The sequence below is a fragment of the Salvelinus namaycush genome, chromosome 24 (assembly GCF_016432855.1).
Source record: "Salvelinus namaycush isolate Seneca chromosome 24, SaNama_1.0, whole genome shotgun sequence".
NCBI lineage: Eukaryota > Metazoa > Chordata > Actinopteri > Salmoniformes > Salmonidae > Salvelinus > Salvelinus namaycush.
This window is the reverse complement of record NC_052330.1, coordinates 30719608-30745813: the sequence shown is the minus strand read 5'-3', so window position 1 is coordinate 30745813 and position 26206 is coordinate 30719608. Positions and strand designations below refer to the sequence as shown.

The 26206-nt window shown below is 46.6% G+C and overlaps 1 protein-coding gene and 1 long non-coding RNA gene across 2 annotated transcripts; both read right to left on the bottom strand.

The window, feature by feature from the left end:
- Positions 1-1802: 1802 nt before the first annotated feature.
- LOC120019172 (SNW domain-containing protein 1-like) lies at positions 1803-15000 on the bottom strand. Its single transcript, XM_038962469.1, has 13 exons — positions 14872-15000; positions 14234-14387; positions 13760-13921; positions 13196-13398; positions 11907-12011; positions 11652-11721; positions 8846-8911; positions 8604-8720; positions 8259-8403; positions 6425-6527; positions 5813-5930; positions 5172-5335; positions 1803-2738 (listed from the first exon to the last, which is right to left on the bottom strand). The coding sequence occupies exons 1-13, from the start codon at positions 14883-14885 to the stop codon at positions 2546-2548; spliced, it is 1614 nt and encodes a 537-aa protein (XP_038818397.1). The 5' UTR covers positions 14886-15000; the 3' UTR covers positions 1803-2545.
- Positions 15001-16793: 1793 nt separating this feature from the next.
- Positions 16794-23903, bottom strand: LOC120019519. Its single transcript, XR_005472339.1, has 3 exons — positions 23704-23903; positions 22840-23003; positions 16794-16969 (listed from the first exon to the last, which is right to left on the bottom strand). It is a non-coding gene; the product is annotated as an uncharacterized LOC120019519 (long non-coding RNA).
- Positions 23904-26206: the final 2303 nt, after the last annotated feature.

The following is a 26206-nucleotide window of genomic DNA, read 5'->3' as shown; positions in this document are numbered from 1 at the left end:
CACTAAGTTGACTGTGCCTTTAAACAGCTTGGAAAATTCCAGAAAATTATGACAGGCTAATTTACATCATTTGAGTCAATTGGAGGTCTACCTGTGGATGTATACCTTCAAACTCAGTGCCTCTTTGCTTGACATCATGGGAAAATCAAAAGAAATCAGCCAAGACCTAAGTAAAAAAATTGTAGCCCTCCACAAGTCTGGTTCATTCCAAACGCCTGAATGTACCACGTTCATCTGTACAAACAGTAGTACGCAAGTATAATCATCCTGGGACCACGCAGCCGTCATACCGCTCAGGAAGGAGACACGTTCTGTCTCCTAGAGATGAACGTTCTTTGGTGCGAAAAGCGCAAATCAATCCCAGAACAACAGCAAAGAACCTTGTGAAGATGCTGGAGGAAACAGGTACTACTCTAAAACCACCATAAAAAGCCAGACTACGGTTCGCAACTGCACATGGGGACAAAGATCCTACTTTTTGGAGAAATGTCTCTGGTCTGATGAAACAAAAATATAACTGTTTGGAGGAAAAAGGGGGAGGCTTGCAAGCCTGAGAACACCATCCCAACCGTGAAGCACTTGGGTGGCAGCATTATGTTGTGGGGGTGCTTTGCTGCAGGAGGGACTGGTGCACTTCACAAAATAGATGGCATCAGGAGGCAAAAAAAAAACGGCTTAAGGACAACAAAGTCAAGGTATTGGAGTGGCCATCACAAAGTGCTGACCTCAATCCTATAGAACATTTGTGGGCAGAACTGAAAAAGTGTGCGAGCAAGGAGGCCTACAAACCTGACTCAGATACACCAGCTGTCAGGAGGAATGGGCCAAAATTCACCCAACTTATTGTGGGAAGCTTGTGGAAGGCTACCCAAAACATTTGACCCAAGTTAAACAATTGAAAGGCAATGCTACCAAATACTGAGTGCATGTAAACTTCTGACCCACTTGGAATGTGATGAAAGAAATAAAAGCTGAAATAATTCACTATAATTCTGACATTTCACATTATTAAAACAAAGTGATGATCATAACTGACCTAAGACACGGAATTTTTACTAGGTTTAAATGTCAGGAATAGTGAAAAACGGAGTTTAAATGTATTTGGCTAAGGTGTATGTAAACTTCCGACTTCAACTGTAAGTACTTTACACTACTGCTAATAAGTCCCAGACTTTGTGTGTTACCCTCCATTCAACTGTATGTACTTCACAACTCCCTCCCTGAGCTGTTTGGAGAGCTCCTTTGTCTTCATGGTGCCCCTTGCTTTGTGGTGTTGTAGACTCTGGGGCCTTTCAGAACAGGTGTATACTGAGATCATGTGACACTTAAATAAAGTCCACATGTGTTCAATCTAACTAATTATGTGACTTCTGAAGGTAATTGGAGGCACCAGATCTTATTTAGGGGATTCATAGCAAAGGCTGTGAATACATATGCACACACCACTTCTCCATTTTTTAAACAAGTTATTTTTTTCATTTTACTTCAGCAATTTGGACTATTTTGTGTATGTTCATTACATTAAATCCAAATAAAAATCAATTTAAATGACAGGTTGTAATGCAACAAAATAGGAAAAACGCCAAGGGGGGTGAATACTTTTGCAACGCACGGCATCTACCTCCATTACCTCGTACCCCTGCACATTGACTCAGTACTGGTACACTGTGTATTTATTCATTGTGTTATTACTCTTTATATAATTTTCTCTACATTGTTGAGAAGGGTCTGTAAGTAAGCATTTCACTGTTAGTCTACACCTGTGGTTTACAAAGCATGTGACAAATAAAATTGGATATCACTGTAGAATCACACTGGTTTTATGTTTATTAGCACAAACCTAAAAATACGAGACACGTTCAATCCACTAGTTGAAGTGTATTTAGTGGTAACAGAGTAGGGTTACACTATCCCAGCCGTAACAGAGTTTGTGTAGTTATTATCAAGATACAATAGACTAGATCACTTAAGATCGGAATTCAAACTCAAATCACAGGAATGCTGCTAGATCAAAGATCATTTATCAAAACAAGTCATAATAACATTGCTTAATACAACTAGGGGGCTTTACTTTAAAACACTTTACAGGCCAGACTCTGTTCCATGTCAAGTTTAAGGGATGGTGTAAAGAAAATAGAAAACAGGTAATCATCAACATAGATGTGAAGAACAATCACTGCTAATTCCTTGGGGTTTCAGCCATACAACAGACGAGACAAACGGACATCTGTACTGTCCCAGCCAAGGCCCTGACCCAACTATTCCTCCCCCTCCAAAAAACCCTGGGTCGCATTCAGTGGGCACAAAAGCAGAACACTATGTTAAAACAAAAAAAAAGAAAATTAACTAAAACACGCTAAAAATGGCAACTCCTACTTTTCAAAATGTTTTTGGAGATTGTGCCAAATGAACGCTACCCTTCCATCCCCGAATATCAGACTTGTCGTCTCAGGTGGAAACTTGTTTCAAAACATTCGCAGCCATTTTTGTGCCTACTGAACGCTACCCTCCCATCCCACCAGACTGGGTCTCTTGCTCCGTCCTCTCACTCCTTCCTGCGTTTCTTGTCGTGGTCGTAGTCCTTGGAGCCTCTACTGGTGGAGGGTCTCTTGGAGCCCCCATGTTGCTTCGCCTCCTCCAAAAACTTGTCCAGACCGAACGGATCCTCCTCAAACTGGACAGGGCCGTCACGACGAGGACCGTGGTCCGTACCAGAGAACTCACGGTCCGGAACAAACCTGGAAGGGGAGGAGGAATCGGTTGCATTAGTGCTGGGGAAAAAATGTGCACCCGTCGAGAAGGATTCTAAGTTCCTTTAGTTCCCTACAACCCTGGGGTGTAGAGGGGAGGGGACAGAGGTGAGGGAAGTTAAATAATTTGGAAATAGAGTGTTCACTCAAAAACATTCTTCAAACATGGTTGGATGTTGAATTCTGGTAGGTACAGAGGAGACTTGGTATGACCCATATGAAGTGCAGTGCTGAGTAAATAAATGCATAAAACAATTCATCCTTTGAAGTGTTTTCCATTTAACTTTCAAGGTCTAATGTCTCCATATTTCAAACATAATAAGGGCAGGTTGAATTTACTACTGATAAACCCTATGGAACAGTCTATCAACCTATAGCTAGTATCACATTCCACCATCAGTCCCTGTTATCTGCAGTCCAGTAAAGAAACCAATCACATAAAGCAGCCAGTGAAACTAAGGTAGACTGTCTGAGGAGACGTTGTGGACATCAGGAGATGGATGCTGCAGATGACGTAGAGATATTCTGCTCTGGTATACACACTATACGGTCGACCCCTGGTAAGAGCTGCACACTCCACTTAGTGAAATATCACTATAGTACCTACAGACTGGAGCTTTCTGGCAGTGTTAATTTATCAGCAGTGGACTGTGTATCTCTCCCAGAGAGGAAACAGTAGACTGTGTATCTCTCCCAGAGAGGAAACAGTGCCGTACCGACCTACTGGTTGTGTGTACGTACCGACCTACTGGTTGTGTGTACGTACCGACCTACTGGTTGTGTGTACGTACCGACCTACTGGTTGTGTGTACGTACCGACCTACTGGTTGTGTGTACGTACTGACGTGTGACCTACTGGTTGTGTGTACGTACTGACCTACTGGTTGTGTGTACGTACTGACGTGTGACCTACTGGTTGTGTGTACGTACTGACCTACTGGTTGTGTGTACGTACTGACGTGCGACCTACTGGTTGTGTGTACGTACTGACCTACTGGTTGTGTGTACGTACTGACCTACTGGTTGTGTGTACGTACTGACCTACTGGTTGTGTGTACGTACTGACCTACTGGTTGTGTGTACGCACTGACGTGCGACCTACTGGTTGTGTGTACGTACTGACCTACTGGTTGTGTGTACGTACTGACCTACTGGTTGTGTGTACGTACTGACGTGTGACCTACTGGTTGTGTGTACGTACTGACCTACTGGTTGTGTGTACGTACTGACGTGTGACCTACTGGTTGTGTGTACGTACTGACCTACTGGTTGTGTGTACGTACTGACGTGCGACCTACTGGTTGTGTGTACGTACTGACCTACTGGTTGTGTGTACGTACTGACGTGCGACCTACTGGTTGTGTGTACGTACTGACCTACTGGTTGTGTGTACGTACTGACCTACTGGTTGTGTGTACGTACTGACCTACTGGTTGTGTGTACGCACTGACGTGCGACCTACTGGTTGTGTGTACGTACTGACGTGTGACCTACTGGTTGTGTGTACGTACTGACCTACTGGTTGTGTGTACGTACTGACCTACTGGTTGTGTGTACGTACCGACGTGTGACCTACTGGTTGTGTGTACGTACTGACCTACTGGTTGTGTGTACGTACTGACCTACTGGTTGTGTGTACGTACTGACGTGCGACCTACTGGTTGTGTGTACGTACTGACCTACTGGTTGTGTGTACGTACTGACCTACTGGTTGTGTGTACGTACTGACGTGCGACCTACTGGTTGTGTGTACGTACTGACCTACTGGTTGTGTGTACGTACTGACCTACTGGTTGTGTGTACGTACTGACCTACTGGTTGTGTGTACGTACTGACGTGTGACCTACTGGTTGTGTGTACGTACTGACCTACTGGTTGTGTGTACGTACTGACCTACTGGTTGTGTGTACGTACTGACGTGTGACCTACTGGTTGTGTGTACGTACTGACGTGTGACCTACTGGTTGTGTGTACGTACTGACGTGTGACCTACTGGTTGTGTGTACGTACTGACCTACTGGTTGTGTGTACGTACCGACATGTATGTGGAACTGATAGATGCACAAACACACTACATGTTCATGTTTTTAAATGGATGTAAATTGTATTTAGTCTGTAATGTCTTTTAGGTTATGGTGTTGGACTCCAGTAAGACTAGCTGTCACCACTGGTGTCGGCTAATGTGGATCCTAATAAAATCTAAATGTTAAACTTATCGTTCTATTTATCGTTACCGCATCAATTCAGGTAATTTACCGCGATACGGATTTTTGTCCATATCGCCCAGCTAGATGTCCCAGTCATTTCAAGACATGTCCTTGTACACATGTGTATATATATATATATATATATATATATATACACACATCTAACAGTATATCATAAATACAGAAGGGTAACATAACAGGTGGCTTTGCGTACTTGCTGCTCTGCATGAGTGTGTCCAGGTCGTCTCCATACATGTCCTTGTCAGAGCTCTTGGTGGGCCTGTAGATGTTCTGGGCCATGTCGCTGCCTCTCCTGAACGGCTGGTCGTACACGTTGTACATCTCATCCTCCCCACCGGCAAAACCACTGTCCATACCCTGGGGGGAGGGGGCAAAAAAAGTGTGTAAGATTTTGTGTGCAAAATGTTCAAATTAAATCAGCTTGAAGGGTTGTAAGGAAATAAAAACCAGTGAAAACAAGCCAACTTGTTTATGATAACATTCCAGTTCGGCTTGGATCCATATTTTATGTGGTTTAAATACTATCAGCTTTTATGATGATGATAAAGATCAACTGTTATTGGTGTGTATTTGGCACAGTTTAGGATTACACACTAACGCCAGACAGACTAAAATAATGAAAGAAAAACCTCTATGTAGCCTATAGATATAAATTGCACAAGAATTATACATGAATGAATTTGTTACAGTATTGTTTTGTCTTTATTCTACCCTCCTTCAGCCACACAATATTTCATGACCCTAACCCCACCCGCCTGTGGATATAACCGCGGGGACGGCAGGTTACGGGTCAACCCGCGCATCACTAGTGTGTGTGTGTGCGCTCCATCTCACCTTGCTCTGGTTAAACAGTCTCTGGTCGTACTGAGCCTCGCTGGAGGCTCTAGGGTTGGGCTGGCCCAGAGCGATGAGCTCACTGACATCTCTGTCCTGGTCTCTCTGCAGCTTCGACCTGACGATGGAAAAACACCAGACAGTTGAGGAAGAAGGAGAGACAACAGGAGACATTCATTTAGGAGTACTACAATGGAAGGTAGCCTGCGAGCTAAACCTAGTGCACCTAACCTCTGTAGCTTTGTGTAGAATTAGTTTCTGCTCCAAACCACACACACTATAGCACATTACGGTCGCATAACTTTATCATCCCAATCTCTACAAATCTGCAGATAATCACATCCAGCAGAAGCAATGGCAAGGTTAAGTAGTCTCTGTTGGTCTCTCTCCTCTCACTCCCTGCCTCGCTGTCTCCCTGCAGTCGTAGCAGACAGACAGACAAGGGGTCAGGGCTGGGTGCTGCTGTGGTAAGCTGCATTCATTCTACGTTTCTTACGCACCATGAATGATTCCACAGGGTGTGTGTGTAAAGTGAGTGGGTCGGGTGTGTATGAGTGTGTGACTGGAGTACTTGTGTATGTTTGTCTGTTGCGTTGTTAAAAATGATTGTACCTCTTATCAGGGGCAGCTCTGGAGATGTTCCTGTCGTGCTGTCTCTCTTTTCTCCTGTCATGACGGATCTCGTCACGCTCTCTGGCCTCACCGTCCTCTCCACCTGCCACAAGAGAGACGGAGGGAGGAGAGAGAAATACAGGGGAGGTATAGGAGAGGGAGTGATAGTAGTTGGAGGTATGAAAGGATAGAGATGGAGAAGAAACAGGGAATGAGAGATGGAGAAGAAACAGGGAATGAGAGAGTGGCACAGTGCAGGGGGAGAGAGGGAGAAGAAATAGGGAATGAGAGAGTGGCACAGTGCAGGGGGAGAGAGGGAGAAGAAACAGGGAATGAGAGAGTGGGACAGTGCAGGGGGAGAGAGGGAGAAGGAACAGGGAATGAGAGAGTGGGACAGTGCAGGGGGAGAGAGGGAGAAGGAACAGGGAATGAGAGAGTGGGACAGTGCAGGGGGAGAGAGGGAGAAGAAACAGGGAATGAGAGAGTGGGACAGTGCAGGGGGAGAGAGGGAGAAGGAACAGGGAATGAGAGAGTGGGACAGTGCAGGGGGAGAGAGGGAGAAGGAACAGGGAATGAGAGAGTGGGACAGTGCAGGGGGAGAGAGGGAGAAGGAACAGGGAATGAGAGAGTGGGACAGTGCAGGGGGAGAGAGGGAGAAGAAATAGGGAATGAGAGAGTGGCACAGTGCGGGACAGTGCAGGGGGAGAGAGGGAGAAGAAACAGGGAATGAGAGCGTGGGACAGTGCAGGGGGAGAGAGGGAGAAGGAACAGGGAATGAGAGAGTGGGACAGTGCAGGGGGAGAGATGGAGAAGAAACAGGGGATGAGAGAGTGGGACAGTGCAGGGGGAGAGATGGAGAAGAAACAGGGGATGAGAGAGTGGGACAGTGCAGGGGGAGAGAGGGAGAAGGAACAGGGAATGAGAGAGTGGGACAGTGCAGGGGGAGAGAGGGAGAAGAAACAGGGAATGAGAGAGTGGGACAGTGCAGGGGGAGAGAGGGAGAAGGAACAGGGAATGAGAGAGTGGGACAGTGCAGGGGGAGAGAGGGAGAAGGAACAGGGAATGAGAGAGTGGGACAGTGCAGGGGGAGAGAGGGAGAAGGAACAGGGAATGAGAGAGTGGGACAGTGCAGGGGGAGAGAGGGAGAAGAAACAGGGAATGAGAGAGTGGGACAGTGCAGGGGGAGAGATGGAGAAGGAACAGGGAATGATAGAGTGGGACAGTGCAGGGGGAGAGAGGGAGAAGAAACAGGGAATGAGAGCGTGGGACAGTGCAGGGGGAGAGAGGGAGAAGAAACAGGGAATGAGAGAGTGGGACAGTGCAGGGGGAGAGAGGGAGAAGAAACAGGGAATGAGAGAGTGGGACAGTGCAGGGGGAGAGAGGGAGAAGAAACAGGGAATGAGAGAGTGGGACAGTGCAGGGGGAGAGAGGGAGAAGAAACAGGGAATGAGAGAGTGGGACAGTGCAGGGGGAGAGAGGGAGAAGGAACAGGGAATGAGAGAGTGGGACAGTGCAGGGGGAGAGAGAGCAAAGGGGTTACCAGGAGGCTCACTCACAAACGACAGCTGAGTCTAGTCCTCCCTCTGCATGCACAGAGCTACTTGGACAAGACTCAGAATGTGTTTCGAAATGCTGCGTTTGGTTAAACACTGTCAGTATATTTCATTTCAAATGTACTTATTAGGGATTTGTGACCATGCACACAGCTTTGATACTGTGCAACTCTTTACATTGGCGGTCCTTGTACAGGAAAACATGAAATCATAAACAGATGATCTGATCCTAGATCTGTGGTTAGGGTAGAATTAAAGCAGGAAGAGGGTGGTGAACTGACCTTTGTCCCCTCCGTGACCTTTGATCCCTGCCCTGCGGTCTCGGGCCATCTGAGCCAGCTCTCTGAGCTTCTCCTCCTTCTTCTCCTTCTCTTTCTGGGCCATCTTCTTCTCCACCTGGGCTCTCATCTCCACAGCCTCTCTGGCCTAGACTCAACAAAAAAGAGAGAACACTGAATAGTATTTTCATGGCGACAGAATCACTCGGAAATCCATATCACACAGAACTGTAGTTGGCTTTGAAATGGACAAAAACCATTCGCCACCAAAACATTATTTCAGAGAGGCTCTGAGAAGTTGCTAAGGCACAGGACGAACACCGAGGCCCAAACCCACAGACTGTTTACCTTTCTGTCAGCAATGTAGAGCGCCTCGGCCAGTTTGGCAAAGTTCTCGTTGATGTGAACGGTCTGCAGTCCTCTACCGTCCGCAGCCAGACGCTTGTCCAGTGGGATGGTGTAACCCTAGGGAGACGAAACACAGAAAATGGGCTACTTCCAATGTCGTCGCTCTTGGCCTCAAACAAAGATAAATGTCTCATTGATTCACCAGTGCCTCCAGAGGGAGGAAGCAGAGTTAGAGTCAGTACCTTTGCATTCTTCCAGTTTGAAATACAGGGGGGAATCTTCCACTCCTGTTGCTCCTTGACAGTCATCTGAAAGGACAGAGAGAAAACACGTCACATCTATGTTCAACATTTACACAGCTAGAGGGAGAAGGTTCCAGATGAACCCATTTACACAGCTAGAGGGAGAAGGTTCCAGATGAACCCATTTACACAGCTAGAGGGAGAAGGTTCCAGATGAACCCATTTACACAGCTAGAGGGAGAAGGTTCCAGATGAACCCATTTACACAGCTAGAGGGGGAAGGTTCCAGATTAACCCATTTACACAGCTAGAGGGAGAAGGTTCCAGATGAACCCATTTACACAGCTAGAGGGAGAAGGTTCCAGATGAACCCATTTACACAGCGAGAGGGAGAAGGTTCCAGATGAACCCATTTACACAGCGAGAGGGAGAAGGTTCCAGATGAACCCATTTACACAGCGAGAGGGAGAAGGTTCCAGATGAACCCATTTACACAGCGAGAGGGAGAAGGTTCCAGATTAACCCATTTACACAGCTAGAGGGAGAAGGTTCCAGATTAACCCATTTACACAGCTAGAGGGAGAAGGTTCCAGATTAACCCATTTACACAGCTAGAGGGAGAAGGTTCCAGATTAACCCATTTACACAGCTAGAGGGAGAAGGTTCCAGATTGATGTATTCAATTGACCCGATGCTTTTAAAACAAAATTAAAGTGCTCAAAACAGAACTGTAGTAACTCTGCCTAAACCTTGAGATGCATGTACCTGTCTGAACCCCTATGGTCTGAACAAGGGATATGTCAATATTTAAATGGCCTTTTTTCTCTCATTCAATTTATTTATTTTCTTCATAAAATGATGTGAATTCACATTTCAGATATGGTCCGCCGTATAACCGCTAGGCGGTTACCCACTCAGTAACGATTCGGTTAATTCTGTCCACCACCCACTCATCAACGATGGTATTAACTGCTGTCCACCACCCACTCATCAACGATGGTATTAACTGATGTTTCAGGTTCTCTGTTGTACTGAGAACATGGAGAGGCACACATGGGACTTCACTCTCATCAATGTGATGGATCCTTGTAGCAATGTAGAACAGCGTGATCATAGACAATCTGTTATTAACGCCACATATGGTGTTTGAGAGTTAGCGCTTTGTACTTGCAGAGCAGTCATGGTTTTCCAACATGGCATCTTGTAGACTGGCTCTAGATATACCATTAGGGTATTGTAGCCTACATCCTCAACCACTGACAATGCCTGCATATCAACTGCAGTCATTTCTGTAATCAGCGCTGTGATTTTCTCACTCCGTCCCTCATCGCCCTGCTGCCAGCAACGGGTTGGGTTTCTGACTCCGTCCCTCACCGCCCTGCTGCCAGCAACGGGTTGGGTTTCTGACTCCGTCCCTCATCGCCCTGCTGCCAGCAACGGGTTGGGTCTCTGACTCCGTCCCTCATCGCCCTGCTGCCAGCAACGGGTTGGGTTTCTGACTCCGTCCCTCACCGCCCTGCTGCCAGCAACGGGTTGGGTTTCTGACTCCGTCCCTCACCGCCCTGCTGCCAGCAACGGGTTGGGTTTCTGACTCCGTCCCTCATCGCCCTGCTGCCAGCAACGGGTTGGGTTTCTGACTCCGTCCCTCACCGCCCTGCTGCCAGCAACGGGTTGGGTTTCTGACTCCGTCCCTCACCGCCCTGCTGCCAGCAACGGGTTGGGTCTCTGACTCCGTCCCTCATCGCCCTGCTGCCAGCAACGGGTTGGGTCTCTGACTCCGTCCCTCATCGCCCTGCTGCCAGCAACGGGTTGGGATTCTGACTCCGTCCCTCATCGCCCTGCTGCCAGCAACGGGTTGGGTTTCTGACTCCGTCCCTCATCGCCCTGCTGCCAGCAACGGGTTGGGTTTCTGACTCCGTCCCTCACCGCCCTGCTGCCAGTAACGGGTTGGGTTTCTGACTCCGTCCCTCACCGCCCTGCTGCCAGCAACGGGTTGGGTTTCTGACTCCGTCCCTCATCGCCCTGCTGCCAGCAACGGGTTGGGTTTCTGACTCCGTCCCTCATCGCCCTGCTGCCAGCAACGGGTTGGGTCTCTGACTCCGTCCCTCACCGCCCTGCTGCCAGTAACGGGCTGGGTCTCTGACTCCGTCCCTCACCGCCCTGCTGCCAGTAACGGGCTGGGTTTCTGACTCCGTCCCTCATCGCCCTGCTGCCAGTAACGGGTTGGGTTTCTGACTCCGTCCCTCACCGCCCTGCTGCCAGTAACGGGCTGGGTTTCTGACTCCGTCCCTCATCGCCCTGCTGCCAGTAACGGGTTGGGTTTCTGACTCCGTCCCTCACCACCCTGCTGCCAGTAACGGGCTGGGTTTCTGACTCCGTCCCTCACCACCCTGCTGCCAGCAACGGGTTGGGTCTCTCACTGCCTCCCTTTCAGCACCTGTACTGCCACTGTAGCTCAATTCCACTCCGCAAAGTTTGCATTTTATCACCTTCTCCAAGTATTGCCATACAGGTCTTCGCTTCTTTGTCTCACTATCTGCTATTTTTACAACTGTTAACGACGATGACGTGTGGAGCGCTTTAGAGCCGTATCGCCTACCTACAGTATTTTTGCGTTATGTATTTGTTACATTTAAATGTTGTGCCTTTATAATGACCAGGACCTGTTAGTGACAGTTTTGTGATACCTGCACTAGGATTTTAATCAAAATAAATAAAAGGTTTTCAGTTAGGGACTCTTTTCCGAAACGTTAACGATTCCAAATTCGTTCAAACGTCACACCCCTTGTCTGACCCCCAACATTACCTTTCTGCTGGGAGAGTGCATGACTGGTGCAGGAGGGGAGGGAGGACCACGAGGAATCTTCTTGTTGATCCTGAAACAAACAACAACCAAACATTTCATTTAACACAGTAAGGGGGTGGGCTTCAAGTCTGCACCAATTTTGTTTAAGGATGTGCACGACTCGAGTTACCCCAGCAAGATAATAAAACTGACAAGCATGTCAGTTAACGAGTTTAGCAAGCATTTAGTCAGTGACCATGATGAAAATGTACTTACTTGAAGCGTGGGGGCTCCATGGGGTCCTTCTGCATCTCCACCATACGAATGACCCTCTGTTTGGCCCCGGAGTTGAAGGCCACACCCTGCTGGGAAGGAGTGTACCTGGGGGAATAACACGCAAGGTATCAGCATCTACAGGCCCCTTTCAATAAACCACAAAAACACTTTGAATAAATGATAGGTTTCATGGAAGTACGCAATTGTTCAGACCACAATGATGATTTCTAAATTGCGTCTGAAAAACGTTGTATTATATTCTTCTGTAGGACAGAAATACATACACATTTTACATCATTGTATCATATACACTTAGTGGCCAGTTTATTAGGTACACCACCCCAATCACAAAAATGGTTAGCTCTACATCCATTATCTCAGAAACGGCCGGCATCCTGGGCTTTTCAAGCACGACAGTGTCCAGGGTTTACAGAGAACGGCGCAACAAACAAACAACATCCAGTCAACAGCAGTCCTGTGGCTCAAAAACAGCTTGTTGATGAGAGGTCGAAGGAGAATGGCCAGAATCATGCAAGCTAACAGCCTGCCCACAAACAGACAAACAACGACACGACACAATACAACAGTAGAGCGCAGAACGGCATTTCGGAAAGCACAACTCATCGGTCCTTGTAACAGATGGACTATTGCAGCAGACGCCCACACCGGGTTCCACTCCGATCAGTTAAAAACAAGAAGAAGCGGCTCCAGTGGGCACGTGATCACCAACACTGGACAACTGAGGAGTGGAAAAACATTGCCTGGTTCGACGAATCCCGTTCCTGTTGTGTCATGCTGATGGCAGTCAGGATTTGACATAAGCAGCATGAGTCCATGGCCCCATCCTGCCTGGTGTCAACGTTACATGCAGGTGTTTATTTTTTAAACTTTTATTTAACTAGGCAAGTCAGTTAAAAGAACAAAATCTTATTTTCAATGATGACCTAGGAACAGTGGGTTAAATACCTTGTTCAGGGGCAGAACGACAGATTTATACCTTGTCAGCTCGGGGATTCGATCGTGCAAACTTTCAGTTACTAGACCAGCGCTCTAACCACTTGGCTACCTGCCGCCCCATGGTGTGGTGGTGTAATAGTGTGGGGAATGTTTTCCTGGCACTCGTTAGGTCCCTTGATCCCAATAGAGCAACGTTTGAACTCCACTCCTTGTAGAATCCATTGCCTGGAGAAATCCGGTTGTTCTGGACGCAAAGAGGGGTCCGACCCAATACTAGATGGGCATACCTAATAAACTGGCCACTAATAGTATATCACAGAGAACAACCATACCTGATGTACTGTGCAGGGGCCTGTTTGTCTGCTGCCCTCACAGGCATGGCTGCAGCGATCTTCTGAGAGACCTGCTTCATCAGAGCATCGCGGGTCTTCTCCGTCAGCTCTTTGACAGCCTCCTCGTCAGGCTTCTGCAGCTCAGGAGCATCATCGTTCAGCACTTCCTTAGGAAGCAGGTCTGTGTACTTACTGAAGATCACCTGCACAGGGAGAACAGAGGAGACAGCTGAATATACAGAAACGGAACTCTACACTGGTTCTCTATGGGCTCGTTTATTCAAATGATGGCTCCTCGTTTTTTTATTTCACCAGGTAGGCCAGTTGAGAACAAGTTCTCATTTACAACTGCGACCTGGCCAAGATAAACCATAAAACAAACAAATTTTAACACATGATCTGGGCAAGAAACAGCTTTATTTACTTGGTAACTATAGGCTCACAACATAAATTGTGGACCTTACTTTATGTCGCAGACTCATCTGAGAATGTATTGTACGTCCAACTGCATTGTAGATCTAGCTAGACCAAGCAGACCAGCTGGATATTTAATAATATTCTTACTTTGTCCTTGCCCTGTCCCTGTCTGGCGATGGCATCGTATTTGATCTTGCCTTCAGCATCCACCTGAACGGCCAGGGCATTGGATGTCTTTTTCTTCCTGCCCATCTCCAGAGGGAACTGGGCCACGTGGATCTCAGGGAAGGCACCGCCATCTCCAAAGTCCTACAACACAAAACAAGGCAGAGAGTCAAACAAACTGAGACTAAGAAGCTATGTGGAGATGTACCTCCATCTCCAAAGTCCTACAACGCAGGGGAGCCAAACACAAACCAAGAAAAAGTCTCACATTACCTATTTTTTCTGGACAGAGTACTATCTAACATATCTAACACAGCACCAAAAATAGCATACTCATGTAAGGCTTTGACTGTCCCTTCCACTTTACATGGAGTCCCTTCTAAGACAACTCATAGCTAACACAGAATCACAGCCTCATTGAATCCATTAAACTAGGTACGGCGTAAATATCAGTACCTCCAGAGAGCGTGGCACCCAGCTCTTCCTGTAGCCGTAGGGAGGGGGTTCTTTGCGGGAGGAGACCAGGGCGGTGGAGTGGGACCTCTGTGCCCGGGCTCTCTCCTCTGACTCCAACTGGTCCTGGGACAGCTGGGTCGGCGCAGGTAGAAAGCTGCAGGCAGACAAACAAAATACAAAGTTGTCTATCTTCTTTCGCTATTAAATTGGATGTACGCAATTCAGATATCTCGACTGTAAACAAGGCTAGCTAGTTATCTAACGTTCGCGTACGTGGACGATGCATGTGCTAGTTTGAAAGTTTTGAGACACAACACAAGGTTGCGTTCGCAACTAGTAACGCCAAGGTACATTTTCTAATAAACCTGACCCCGATAAACCAAATACCTAGTTAGCTAATCCCCAAGAAAATAAACCACCAGAGAGCAGTTAGCTAAAGTTAGCTTGCTAGCTAGCCAACTAGGCCAGGAGTTAGCCTAGCTAACTATATGCTAACGACCAAAACATCGATTTCATAAAAATAATATGGGGGTAAGACGTAAGTAACTTTACATAATGTCTTAACATGCGATTTTATTATTTAAAGGTGTTATAAATATAAATATAAAATATAAATAAGGCCTTGGCGCACGACTCACCTCGTAAGCGACATTTTTTTTTCTCCCCTTGATCGCACAGACTGACGTCATACGTAGGTAACGCCACAATGTTCAGGATCTCGCGATATTAGATTGCAGCTACATGTGACTTCCTCTCTAGCATGTGAGGTGATCAGTCGAGAATTCTCCCGCATATTTCACTTTATTACGATATATATAAAAAAAAATACTTAGAAAAAAGAATGGCGAGTAAAAGACAATAAAAAAATATTGACATTCTTACATTTTAGTCATTTAGCAGACCCACTTATCTAGAGTGACAAAAAGCCAATTTATGCTTGATCAGACCGTGTAGTATGGGTGTGAATCAATTGCGGAGCCTCTGGAGTCTTGTGGAGGTTGAGCTGGGTACTGCATCACCGTGCACTTCCCAAAATTTGTAATAATCTGGAGGTCTCCGTATAGCTCTGTGTAGCTCCGCATTGACATGATGTTGACTGTAGGTGGGGATAGGAGGTCCTGTATAAACACAAAATCACAATTTTAACAAGTACATTTTCCCCCAACAAAGTAGTTATCAACAAAGTCAGTGCAAGTGGGAAAAGTGCATATTAAAAAAATTGACGAACATGAACTCCCTTGTCCTGACATTAGGGGGAAGCTTGACAGAGAAGAGCTTTGACAGGGCTTAGCAGGAGCTTGGGATATTTGTATTTATTATGGATCCCCATTAGTTCCTGCCAAAGCAGCAGCTACTCTTCCTGAGGTCCAGCAAAATTAAAGCAGTTTATACAATTTAAAAAACATTACAATACATTCACACAGTTCACAACACACTGTGTGCCCTCAGGCCCCTAGTCCACCACTACCACATATCTACAGTACTAAATCCATGTGTATTTATAGTGCATATGTTATTGTATGTGTGTGTGTATGTGTGTGTCTGTGCCAATGTTTGTGTTGCTTCACAGTCCCCGCTGTTCCATAAGGTGTTTTTTTAATCTGTTTTTTAAGTCTAATTTTACTGCTGGCATGAGTTACTTGATGTGGAATAGAGTTCATGGCTCTATGTAGTACTGTGTGCCTCCCATAGTCTGTTCTGGATGGGTGGGAGGGAGGGAGGGAGGGAGGGAGGGAGGGAGGGAGGGAGGGAGGGAGGGAGGGAGGGAGGGAGGGAGGGAGGGAGGGAGGGAGGGAAGGCCAAGAGACCAGAGGTGGCAGAACAGAGTACTCGGGTTGAGGTGTAGGGTTTGACCATAGCCTGAAGGTAGGGAGGGGAAGTTCCCCTTGCTGCTAGATAGGCCAGCACCAAGGTCTTAAAGATGATGCCAGCTTCGACTGGAAGCCAGTGGAGTATGCGGAGGAGCGGGGTGATGTGGGAGAACTTGGGAAGGTTGAACATTAGGGATGCTGCGGCGTTCTGGATACGTTGCAGGGGTTTGATGGCACAAGCGGGGAGCCCAGCCAACAGAGAGTTGCAGTAGTCTAGACGGGAGATGACCAAGTGCCTGGATAAGAACCTGTGCCGCTTCCTGTGTGAGGAAAAGTAGTATCCTACAGATGTTATAGAGCATGAACCTGCAGGAGCGAGTCTCTGCTTTGACGTTTGCAGAGAATGACAGGGTGTTATTCAGGGTCACACCAAGGTTTTTTGGACTCTGGGAGAGGGACATTGTGGAGTTGTCAATCATGATGGAGAGGTCGTGAAGTGGGCAGGCCTTTCCCGAGAGGAAGAACAGCTCTGTCTTGTCGAGGTTTAGCTTGAGGTGGTGGGCCAACATCCAAGCTGAGATAGCTGCCAGGGACACAGAGATGCGTGTCGCCACCTGAGTGTGAGAAGAGGGGAAGGAGAAAAATAGTTGAGTGTCATCCGCATACCAATGATAGGAGACCATGTGAGGATATGACGGAGCCGAGTGACTTGGTGTAAAAAGAATAGAGGAGAGAGCCTAGAACCGAGCCCTGGGGACACCAGATGTGAGAGCACGTGGTGCAGACACAGATCCTCTCCACACCACCTGGTAGGAGTGGCCTGCCAGGTAGGATGCAATCCTGGAGTGTGTAGAGCCTGAGAATCCCAGCCCAGAATCCCAGAGGAGGATCTGATGGTTCACGGTGTCGAAGGCAGCAGATAGATCTAGGAGGATGAGAACAGAGGAGAGTCAGCTTTGGCAGAGTGGAAAGCCTCGGTGACAAAGAGGAGAGCGGTTTCATTTGATTGAGCCACCTTGAAGCCTAGGGTTAGGGTCAAGATAGTTCTGAGAGAGATAATGAGAGAGTTGGTCATAGACAGCACACTCAAGTATTTTGGAAAGAAAGAAAGAAGGAAACTGGACTTTTTTAAGTCTGAGGGGTTGAGTGTTGGTTTCTTAAGGAGGGGAGCAACTCTGGGCATCTTTAAGTCAGAGAGGACGCATCCAGTGGTCAGGAATGAGTTGACGAGGGAAGTGAGGGATGGGAGAAGGTCTCCAGAGATGGTCTGGAGGAGGGAGGAGCGGAAGGGGTAAAGTGGGCAGATTGTCAGGCGGCTGGATATCATTAGTCTAGGGCCAACCACAATTAGTTGACTGGTTGATTGTTTGGTCATTAGGCTGTTGGTCGACCAATATTGTTTTAGTTGAGCAGTAACAAATATACAGCTCTGGAAAAAATTAAGAGACCACTCCAAAATTATCAGTTTCTCTGGTTTTACTATTTATAGGTATGTGTTTGGGTAAAATGCAATTTTTTGTTATATTCTATAAACTACTGACAACATTTCTCACAAATTCCAAATACATTTTTTGTCATTTAGAGCATTTATTTGCAGAAAATGACAATTGGTCAAAATAACAAAAAAGATATGGTGTTGTCAGACCTCGAATAATGTCAAGAAAATAAGTTCATATTCATTTTCAAACAACAATACTAATGTTTTAACTTAGGAAGAGTTCAGAAATCAATATTTGGTGGAATAACCCTGATTTTCAATCACAGCTTTCATGCGTCTTGGCATGCGCTCCACCAGTCTTTCACATTGATGTTGGGTGACATTATGCCACTCCTGGCACAAAAATTCAAGCAGCTTGGCTTTGTTTGATGGCTTGTGACCATCCATCTTCCTCTTGATCACATTCCAGAGGTTTTCAATGTTGTTCAGGTCTGGAGACTGGGCTGGCCATGACAGGGTCTTGATCTGGTGGTCCTCCACCCACACCTTGATTGACCTGGCTGTGTGGCATGGAGCATTGTCCTGCGGTAAAAACCAATCCTCAGAGTTGGGGAACATTGTAAGAGCAGAAGGAAGCAAGTTTAATTCCAGGACAACCTTGTATGTGGCTTTATTCATGTGTCCTTCACAAAGACAAATCTACCCGATTCCAGCCTTGCTGGAAGCACCCCCAGATCATCACCAATCCTCCACCAAATTTCACTGTGGGTGCGAGACACGGTGGCTTGTAGGCCTCTCCAGGTCTCGCACCCACTGTGAAATTAGTCGAGGATCGGTGATGATCTGGGGGTTGAAGCACCCACATTCCTCCACCAATGTACACTGCCTCAAAAGTGTCAAAAATATGCGATTGGAATGGCAGAAATCATTGATGACCCAAAAGATAAATGCTGCCTTGTCTCATTCACCTTCTTGTCACTCATCCTCAGATTTCTCCAAACCCTGTCAACTCACATCCATCGCAGCATTACCCCGTCAGATCAGACGGGATAACTTCATTAGGTCTCCGCTCACCAACAGGAAGACACAATAAAGAACAAAATAGCAGTAGTGCCTCTTCAAAACTGTTGACCTTTTCTAATACTTCTGGGACCTTCCGTGGCCTCCAACTGCTCTTAACTTCTTATGGGCAGGTGGGACGGTAGCGTCCCACCTGGCCAACATCCGGTGAAATTGCAGAGCGCGAAATTCAAACTACAGTATTACAGTATTATAAATATTTAACTTTAATAAAATCACAAGTGTTGTAAGGAAGTCTGTGTGTAGCTGGTGTATAGGAGTCAGGCGCAGGACAGCAGATATGAGTAAATAACCGTATTTTACTCAACATATAATAAATGCAATACAAAAACAGAGCCCACAATAACGGACCTTCCTACATAGAAACAATCACTCACAACAAACATGGTGGAACAGAGGGTTAAATAATGAACAGGTCTTTGGGGGATTGAAACCAGGTGTGTAAGACAAAGACAAAACAAATGGACAATGAAAAGTGGATTGGCGATGGCTAGAAGGTCGGTGACGTCGACCGCCGAACGCCACCGAACAAGGAGAGGGACCGACATCGGCGGAAGTCGTGACAAGTGTAATACATCGAAATAAAGCTTAACTTCTTGTTAATCCAGCCGTGGTGTCAGATTTCAAAAAGGCTTTACGGCGAAAGCAAACCATGCTAGTATCTGAGGACAGCACCCCGCATACAAACACATGAAAAACATATTTCAACCAGGCAGGTGCAACATGAAAGTCAGAAATAGCGATATAAAGAAATGCCTTACCTTTGATGATCTTCTTCTGTTGGCACTCCAAAAGGTCCCAGTTACATCACAAATGTTCCTTTTATTCAATAATGTCCTTCTTTCTATCCATAAAAACTCAGTTTAGCTGGCGCGCTTCAGTCAATAATCGACTCAGTTTCCCTCCATCAAAATGCATACAAAATGAATCCCAAACGTTACCAAAAAACTTTTCCAAACAAGTCAAACAACGTTTATAATCAAACCTTAGGTACCCTAATACGTAAATAAACGATACAATTTAAGACGGAGAATCGTTATTGTCTTTACCGGAGAAAAATATCAAAGAACGCGCTCTCTTCCACGCACTTGGAAACACTACAGCCAAAATGGGAGCCACCTAGAAAAACTACAATTTCTGGCTAATTTTTACAAAAACCAGCCCGAAACTCTTTCTAAAGACTGTTGACATCTAGTGGAAGCCTTAGGAACTGCAATCTGGGAGGACTTGACCTTATAATAAAAGTGATAGCCATTGAAAATAGAGGTAGGCTGAATTTTTTTTGGGGGGGGATGGTTTGTACTCGGGGTTTCACCTGCCATATCAGTTCTGTTTTACTCACAGACATTATTCTAACAGTTTTAGAAACTTTAGAGTGTTTCCTATCCAAATCTACTAATTATATGCATATCCTAGCTTCTGGGCCTGAGTAACAGGCAGTTTACTTTGGGCACACTTTTCATCTGGACGTCAAAATACTGCCCCCTACCCAAGAGAGGTTAAATGCAAGCAAAACTAAATGCATGCTCTTCAACTGATTGCTGCCCGCACCCGCCCACCCGTCTAGCATCACTACTCTGGACGGTTCTGACTTAGAATATGTGGAAAACTACAAATACCTAGGTGTCTGGTTAGACTGTAAACTCTCCTTCCAGACTGACATTAAGCATGTCCAATCCAAAATTAAATCTAGAATCGGCTTCCTATTTCACAAAAAGTGTCCTTCACTCATGCTGCCAAACAACCTGACTATCTTACCGATCCTTGACTTCGGCAATGTCATTTACAAAATAGCTTCCAACACTCTACTCAGCAAATTGGATGCAGTCTATCACACTGCCATTCATTTTGTCATCAAAGTCCCATATACTACCCACCACTGCAACCACCACTGCAACCTGTATGCTCTCTGTATGCTCCTGTATGCTCTCTGTATGCTCTCGTTGGCTGGCCCTCGCTTCATATTCGTCGTCATACGTCATGTTTGGCCCTGTCCGGGGGTATCTTCGGATGGGGCCACAGTGTCTCCTGACCGCTCCTGTCTCAGCCTCCAGTATTTATGCTGCAGTAGTTTATGTGTCGGGGGGCTAGGGTCAGTTGGTTATACCTGGAGTACTTCTCCTGTCTTATCCAGTGTCCTGTGTGAATTTAAGTATGCTCTCTCTAATTCTCTCGTTCTCTCTTTCTTTCTCTCTCTCTGAGAACCTGAGCCCTAGGACCATACGTCACGGCAAACCAGGCATGATGACTCCTTGCTGTCCCCAGTCCACCTGGCCTTGCTGCTGTTTCAGTTTCAACTGCTCTGCCTGCGGTTATGGAACCCCTACCTGTCCCAGACCTGCTGCTTTCAACTTTTAATGATCGGCTATGAAAAGCCAACTGACTTTTATTCCTGATTATTATTTGACCATGCTTGTCATTTATGAACATTTTGAAAATCTTGGCTCTCTCTAATTCTCTCCTCTCTTTCTTTCTCTCTCTCGGAGGACCTGAGCCCTAGGACCATACGTCAGGACTACCGGGCATGATGACTCCTTGCTGTCCCCAGTCCGCCTGGCCTTGATGCTATTCCAGTTTCAACTGTTCTGCCTGCGGTTACGGAACCCCTACCTGTCCCAGACCTGCTGTTTTCAACTCTTAATGATCGGCTATGAAAAGCCAACTGAAAATGATTCATGATTATTATTTGACCATGCTTGTCACTTATGAACATTTTGAACATCTTGGCATAGTTCTGTTATAATCTCCACCCGGCACAGCCAGAAGAGGACTGGCCACCCCTCATAGCCTGGTTCCTCTCTAGGTTTCTTCCTAGGTTTTGGCCTTTCTAGGGAGTTTTTCCTAGCCACCGTGCTTCTACACCTGCATTGCTTGCTGTTTGGGGTTTTAGGCTGGGTTTCTGTACAGCACTTCGAGATATTAGCTGATGTACGAAGGGCTATATAAAATAAACTTGATTGATTGATTGATACCCACTGGCTCCAGGTCATCTATAACTCTTTGCTAGGTAAAGCCCCGCCTTATCTCAGCTCACTGGTCACCATAGCAGCACCCACCCATAGCACGCGCACCAGCAGGTATATTTCACTGGTCACCCCCAAAGCCAACTCCTCCTTGGGCCGCCTTTCCTTCCAGTTCTCTGCTGCCAATGACTGGAACGAATTGCAAAAATCACTGAAGTTGGAGATTTATATTGTATCTCTTTCACTAACTTTAAGCATCAGCTGTCAGAGCAGCTTACCGATCATTGCACCTGTACATAGCCCATCTGTAAATAGCCCACCCAACTATCTCATCCCCATATTGTTATTTATTTTTTGTTCCTTTGCACCTCAGTATCTCTACTTCCACATTCATCTTCTGCACATCTATCACTCCAGTGCTTAATTGCTAAATTGTAATTATTTTGCTACTATGGCCTATTTATTGCCTTACCTCCCTAATCTTACTACATTTGCATACACTGTATATATACTTTTCTATTGTGTTATTGACTGTACGTTTGTTTATTCCATGTGTAACTCTGTGCTGTTTGTGTTGCACTGCTTTGTTATATCTTGGTCAGGTCGCAGTTATAAATGAGAACTTGTTCTCAACTGGCCTACCTGGTTAAATAAAGGTGAAATAAAATAAATAAATAAACATAAGCCAATGTTTCATCAATGTAGCCTAATTATTGTAATTTCGATCAATGATGTCTAAATCAAAATACATGTAGTCTTTTGTCAAACTGTTTCAGCCAGATGATTCTAACAAGCCTAATTTCAATGTATAAGAAGCTAAGTGCCCTTTCTTTACCACTCAGCACAGTAAACATTTCACCACTCAGTCAGCAGTAGTAAACCTCTATAGCAATGTTTAAAATGGCTTCTCTATACAGCCTGAGCCGTGGGCAATGAAAAGGTCACCAGGGCTCGTTCCATTTCCACAGAGTTCCTTCCTCTTCCTCTCTCTGATTGTTGCTGTTCCGGTAAAGGACGCTTCTGAAAAGGTGTCAAACTAAGGTTATGTAACTGTGACCACAGGTTGAGGCCACCACGGCGTGTGTGTGTGTGTGTGTGTGTGTGTGTGTGTGTGTGTGTGTGTGTGTGTGTGTGTGTGTGTGTGTGTGTGTGTGTGTGTGTGTGTGTGTGTGTGTGTGTGTGTGTGTGTGTGCGACTGTGTATGTGTATGTGTGTGTGTGTCGTCTGCCCCGAAGGGTGTAAAAAATCCTATTTTCTGGTCCCCTTCTTAGTGCTCACCTGGTACCCTACCCACTGTTTTCTCTCTCCTCTCACCTCTCACCATCCTCTTTCTCTCTCCCGCCACAGACTCCCTGGGTTGTTTCTGCGAGTGAGTGCTGGTTGGCTAGGCTGTAGTAGAGCAGTAAGGTAGTGCTGAAAACTGATTGGTCGTGCTCCTCCACAAGGAGTTAGCAGGGGGCGAAGTGAGGCATGTTAACCTGAAGGGACAGAAGACATTATCTCTCAGCAAAACTGCCCTGAGGGATCCCTCCAGTCATACCAATGTCAGTTTCTGACTCTGTTTAAGTCATCAAGACTTCTACTGCACTGTAGAACTTTTCTCTGTAAATGTACAGCATTATACTGGCACCACAGTTGCAGTGGGGTAAAGTACTTCAGTAAAATACTTTAAAGTACTACTTTAAAGTCTTATTAAGTCGTTTTTTGGGGTATCTGTACTTCACTTTACTATTTATGTAAATTTTACTCGTTACATTTTGAATGCTTAGCAGGACAGAAACATTGTCAAATTCACACACTTATCAAGAGAACATCCCTGCTCATCCCTACTGCCTCTGATTTGGTGGACTCACGCAACACAAATGCTTCATTTATAAATTATGTCTGAGTGTTAAAGTGTTTCCCTGTCTATCCTTATTAACCAATTTACAACAAGAATATCACCTGTGGTTATTTTACCAAACGTGAAAAGGGATTCAATGACATTTCCCAGATATTGACTATGTTCAGTGTGGAGTGTGTGGCACAAAAATGCCCACCCTGTAGTCTCCTGAACTTATCTTGTCCTGTGATCTAGGGTAAGGGTAGGGATCTAGGGTTGGTGTCAGAGCACTTCCATCTATCTAGCACAGTCAGATAGTATCTCCAGTATAGGGTTGCACAATTCTGGTCACTTACCCAAAATGCTCAGGTTCTTCAAAAATCCTGTTTGGAGGATTCATTATTTGTTTATTCCATCATAGTTCCAGGAATTCTCCAACCGGGATTTCTAGAAAACCTGGGAATTCTGGGAAATCTACTAGATTTTTGCAAACGCCTCCATTGTTACGTCTAGCAGGGCAGGCAAGCAGGCAGTCCAGGACACATGCTACTGTTCTACTGCTGTGCTGCTGACGCCCGGGTCGCAAGCTGACTCAGAGTTGGCACCTCCACCCGCCACCCATGTCACCCTCCCAACAGGAAATGTATGAGAACAGACAGAGGAAAACAACACGTTCTGGGAGCTTTCATCCTTTAACAACGGGAGGAAGGGAGAGAGATACGGATGGAGGGAGGAGGGGGGAGAGGTAGGAAGGGAGAGAAATAGGGATGGAGGGAGAAGGGGAGAGAGGGAGGAAGGGAGAGAGATAGGGATGGATGGAGAAGGGGAGGGAGGGAAGCCATGTCACCCTCCCAACAGTGTGAGGAACAGACAGAGGAAAACAACATGTTCTGGTAGCCAAATCAGACCATAGATGACCAGGGAGGACGAGGGGGATGGAGGGAGGGAGTGAGGGGAGAGGGAAGAGGAGATAGGCCAGCTCCCACAGCTGCAACCAGGGACCAATGATAGAATGAGAAAGGCATGGTGAGGTTGAGTGAGAGGGAGGGAGGGAGGGAGAGAAAGAGAAACAGAGCAGGGTGTATTTGCATGTAATCAGACATGGCAGAGCCTCACGACACATCTTATTGACATGGGCACTCCTTTCCTCCGCTACATGGACACTCCTTTCCTCCACTACATGGACACTCCTTTCCTCCGCTACATGGGCACTCCTTTCCTCCACTACATGGACACTCCTTTCCTCCGCTACATGGGCACTCCTTTCCTCCACTAGATGGACACTCCTTTCCTCCGCTACATGGACACTCCTTTCCTCCACTACATGGACACTCCTTTCCTCCACTACATGGACACTCCTTTCCTCCACTACATGGACACTCCTTTCCTCCACTGTATGGACACTCCTTTCCTCCACTACATGGACACTCCTTTCCTCCACTACATGGACACTCCTTTCCTCCACTGTATGAACACTCCTTTCCTCCGCTACATGGACACTCCTTTCCTCCACTAGATGGACACTCCTTTCCTCCACTGTATGGACACTCCTTTCCTCCACTGTATGAACACTCCTTTCCTCCGCTACATGGGCACTCCTTTCCTCCACTACATGGACACTCCTTTCCTCCACTGTATGGACACTCCTTTCCTCCACTACATGGACACTCCTTTCCTCCACTACATGGACACTCCTTTCCTCCACTACATGGACACTCCTTTCCTCCACTGTATGAACACTCCTTTCCTCCGCTACATGGACACTCCTTTCCTCCACTAGATGGACACTCCTTTCCTCCACTGTATGGACACTCCTTTCCTCCGCTACATGGACACTCCTTTCCTCCGCTACATGGACACTCCTTTCCTCCACTGTATGGACACTCCTTTCCTCCACTGTATGAACACTCCTTTCCTCCGCTACATGGACACTCCTTTCCTCCACTGTATGGACACTCCTTTCCTCCACTGTATGAACACTCCTTTCCTCCGCTACATGGACACTCCTTTCCTCCACTAGATGGACACTCCTTTCCTCCACTGTATGGACACTCCTTTCCTCCGCTACATGGACACTCCTTTCCTCCGCTACATGGACACTCCTTTCCTCCACTACATGGACACTCCTTTCCTCCGCTACATGGACACTCCTTTCCTCCGCTACATGGACACTCCTTTCCTCCGCTACATGGACACTCCTTTCCTCCACTACATGGGCACTCCTTTCCTCCACTAGATGGACACTCCTTTCCTCCGCTACATGGACACTCCTTTCCTCCACTACATGGACACTCCTTTCCTCCACTACATGGACACTCCTTTCCTCCACTACATGGACACTCCTTTCCTCCACTGTATGGACACTCCTTTCCTCCACTACATGGACACTCCTTTCCTCCACTACATGGACACTCCTTTCCTCCACTACATGGACACTCCTTTCCTCCACTGTATGAACACTCCTTTCCTCCGCTACATGGACACTCCTTTCCTCCACTAGATGGACACTCCTTTCCTCCACTGTATGGACACTCCTTTCCTCCACTGTATGAACACTCCTTTCCTCCGCTACATGGGCACTCCTTTCCTCCACTACATGGACACTCCTTTCCTCCACTGTATGGACACTCCTTTCCTCCACTACATGGACACTCCTTTCCTCCACTACATGGACACTCCTTTCCTCCACTACATGGACACTCCTTTCCTCCACTGTATGAACACTCCTTTCCTCCGCTACATGGACACTCCTTTCCTCCACTAGATGGACACTCCTTTCCTCCACTGTATGGACACTCCTTTCCTCCGCTACATGGACACTCCTTTCCTCCGCTACATGGACACTCCTTTCCTCCACTG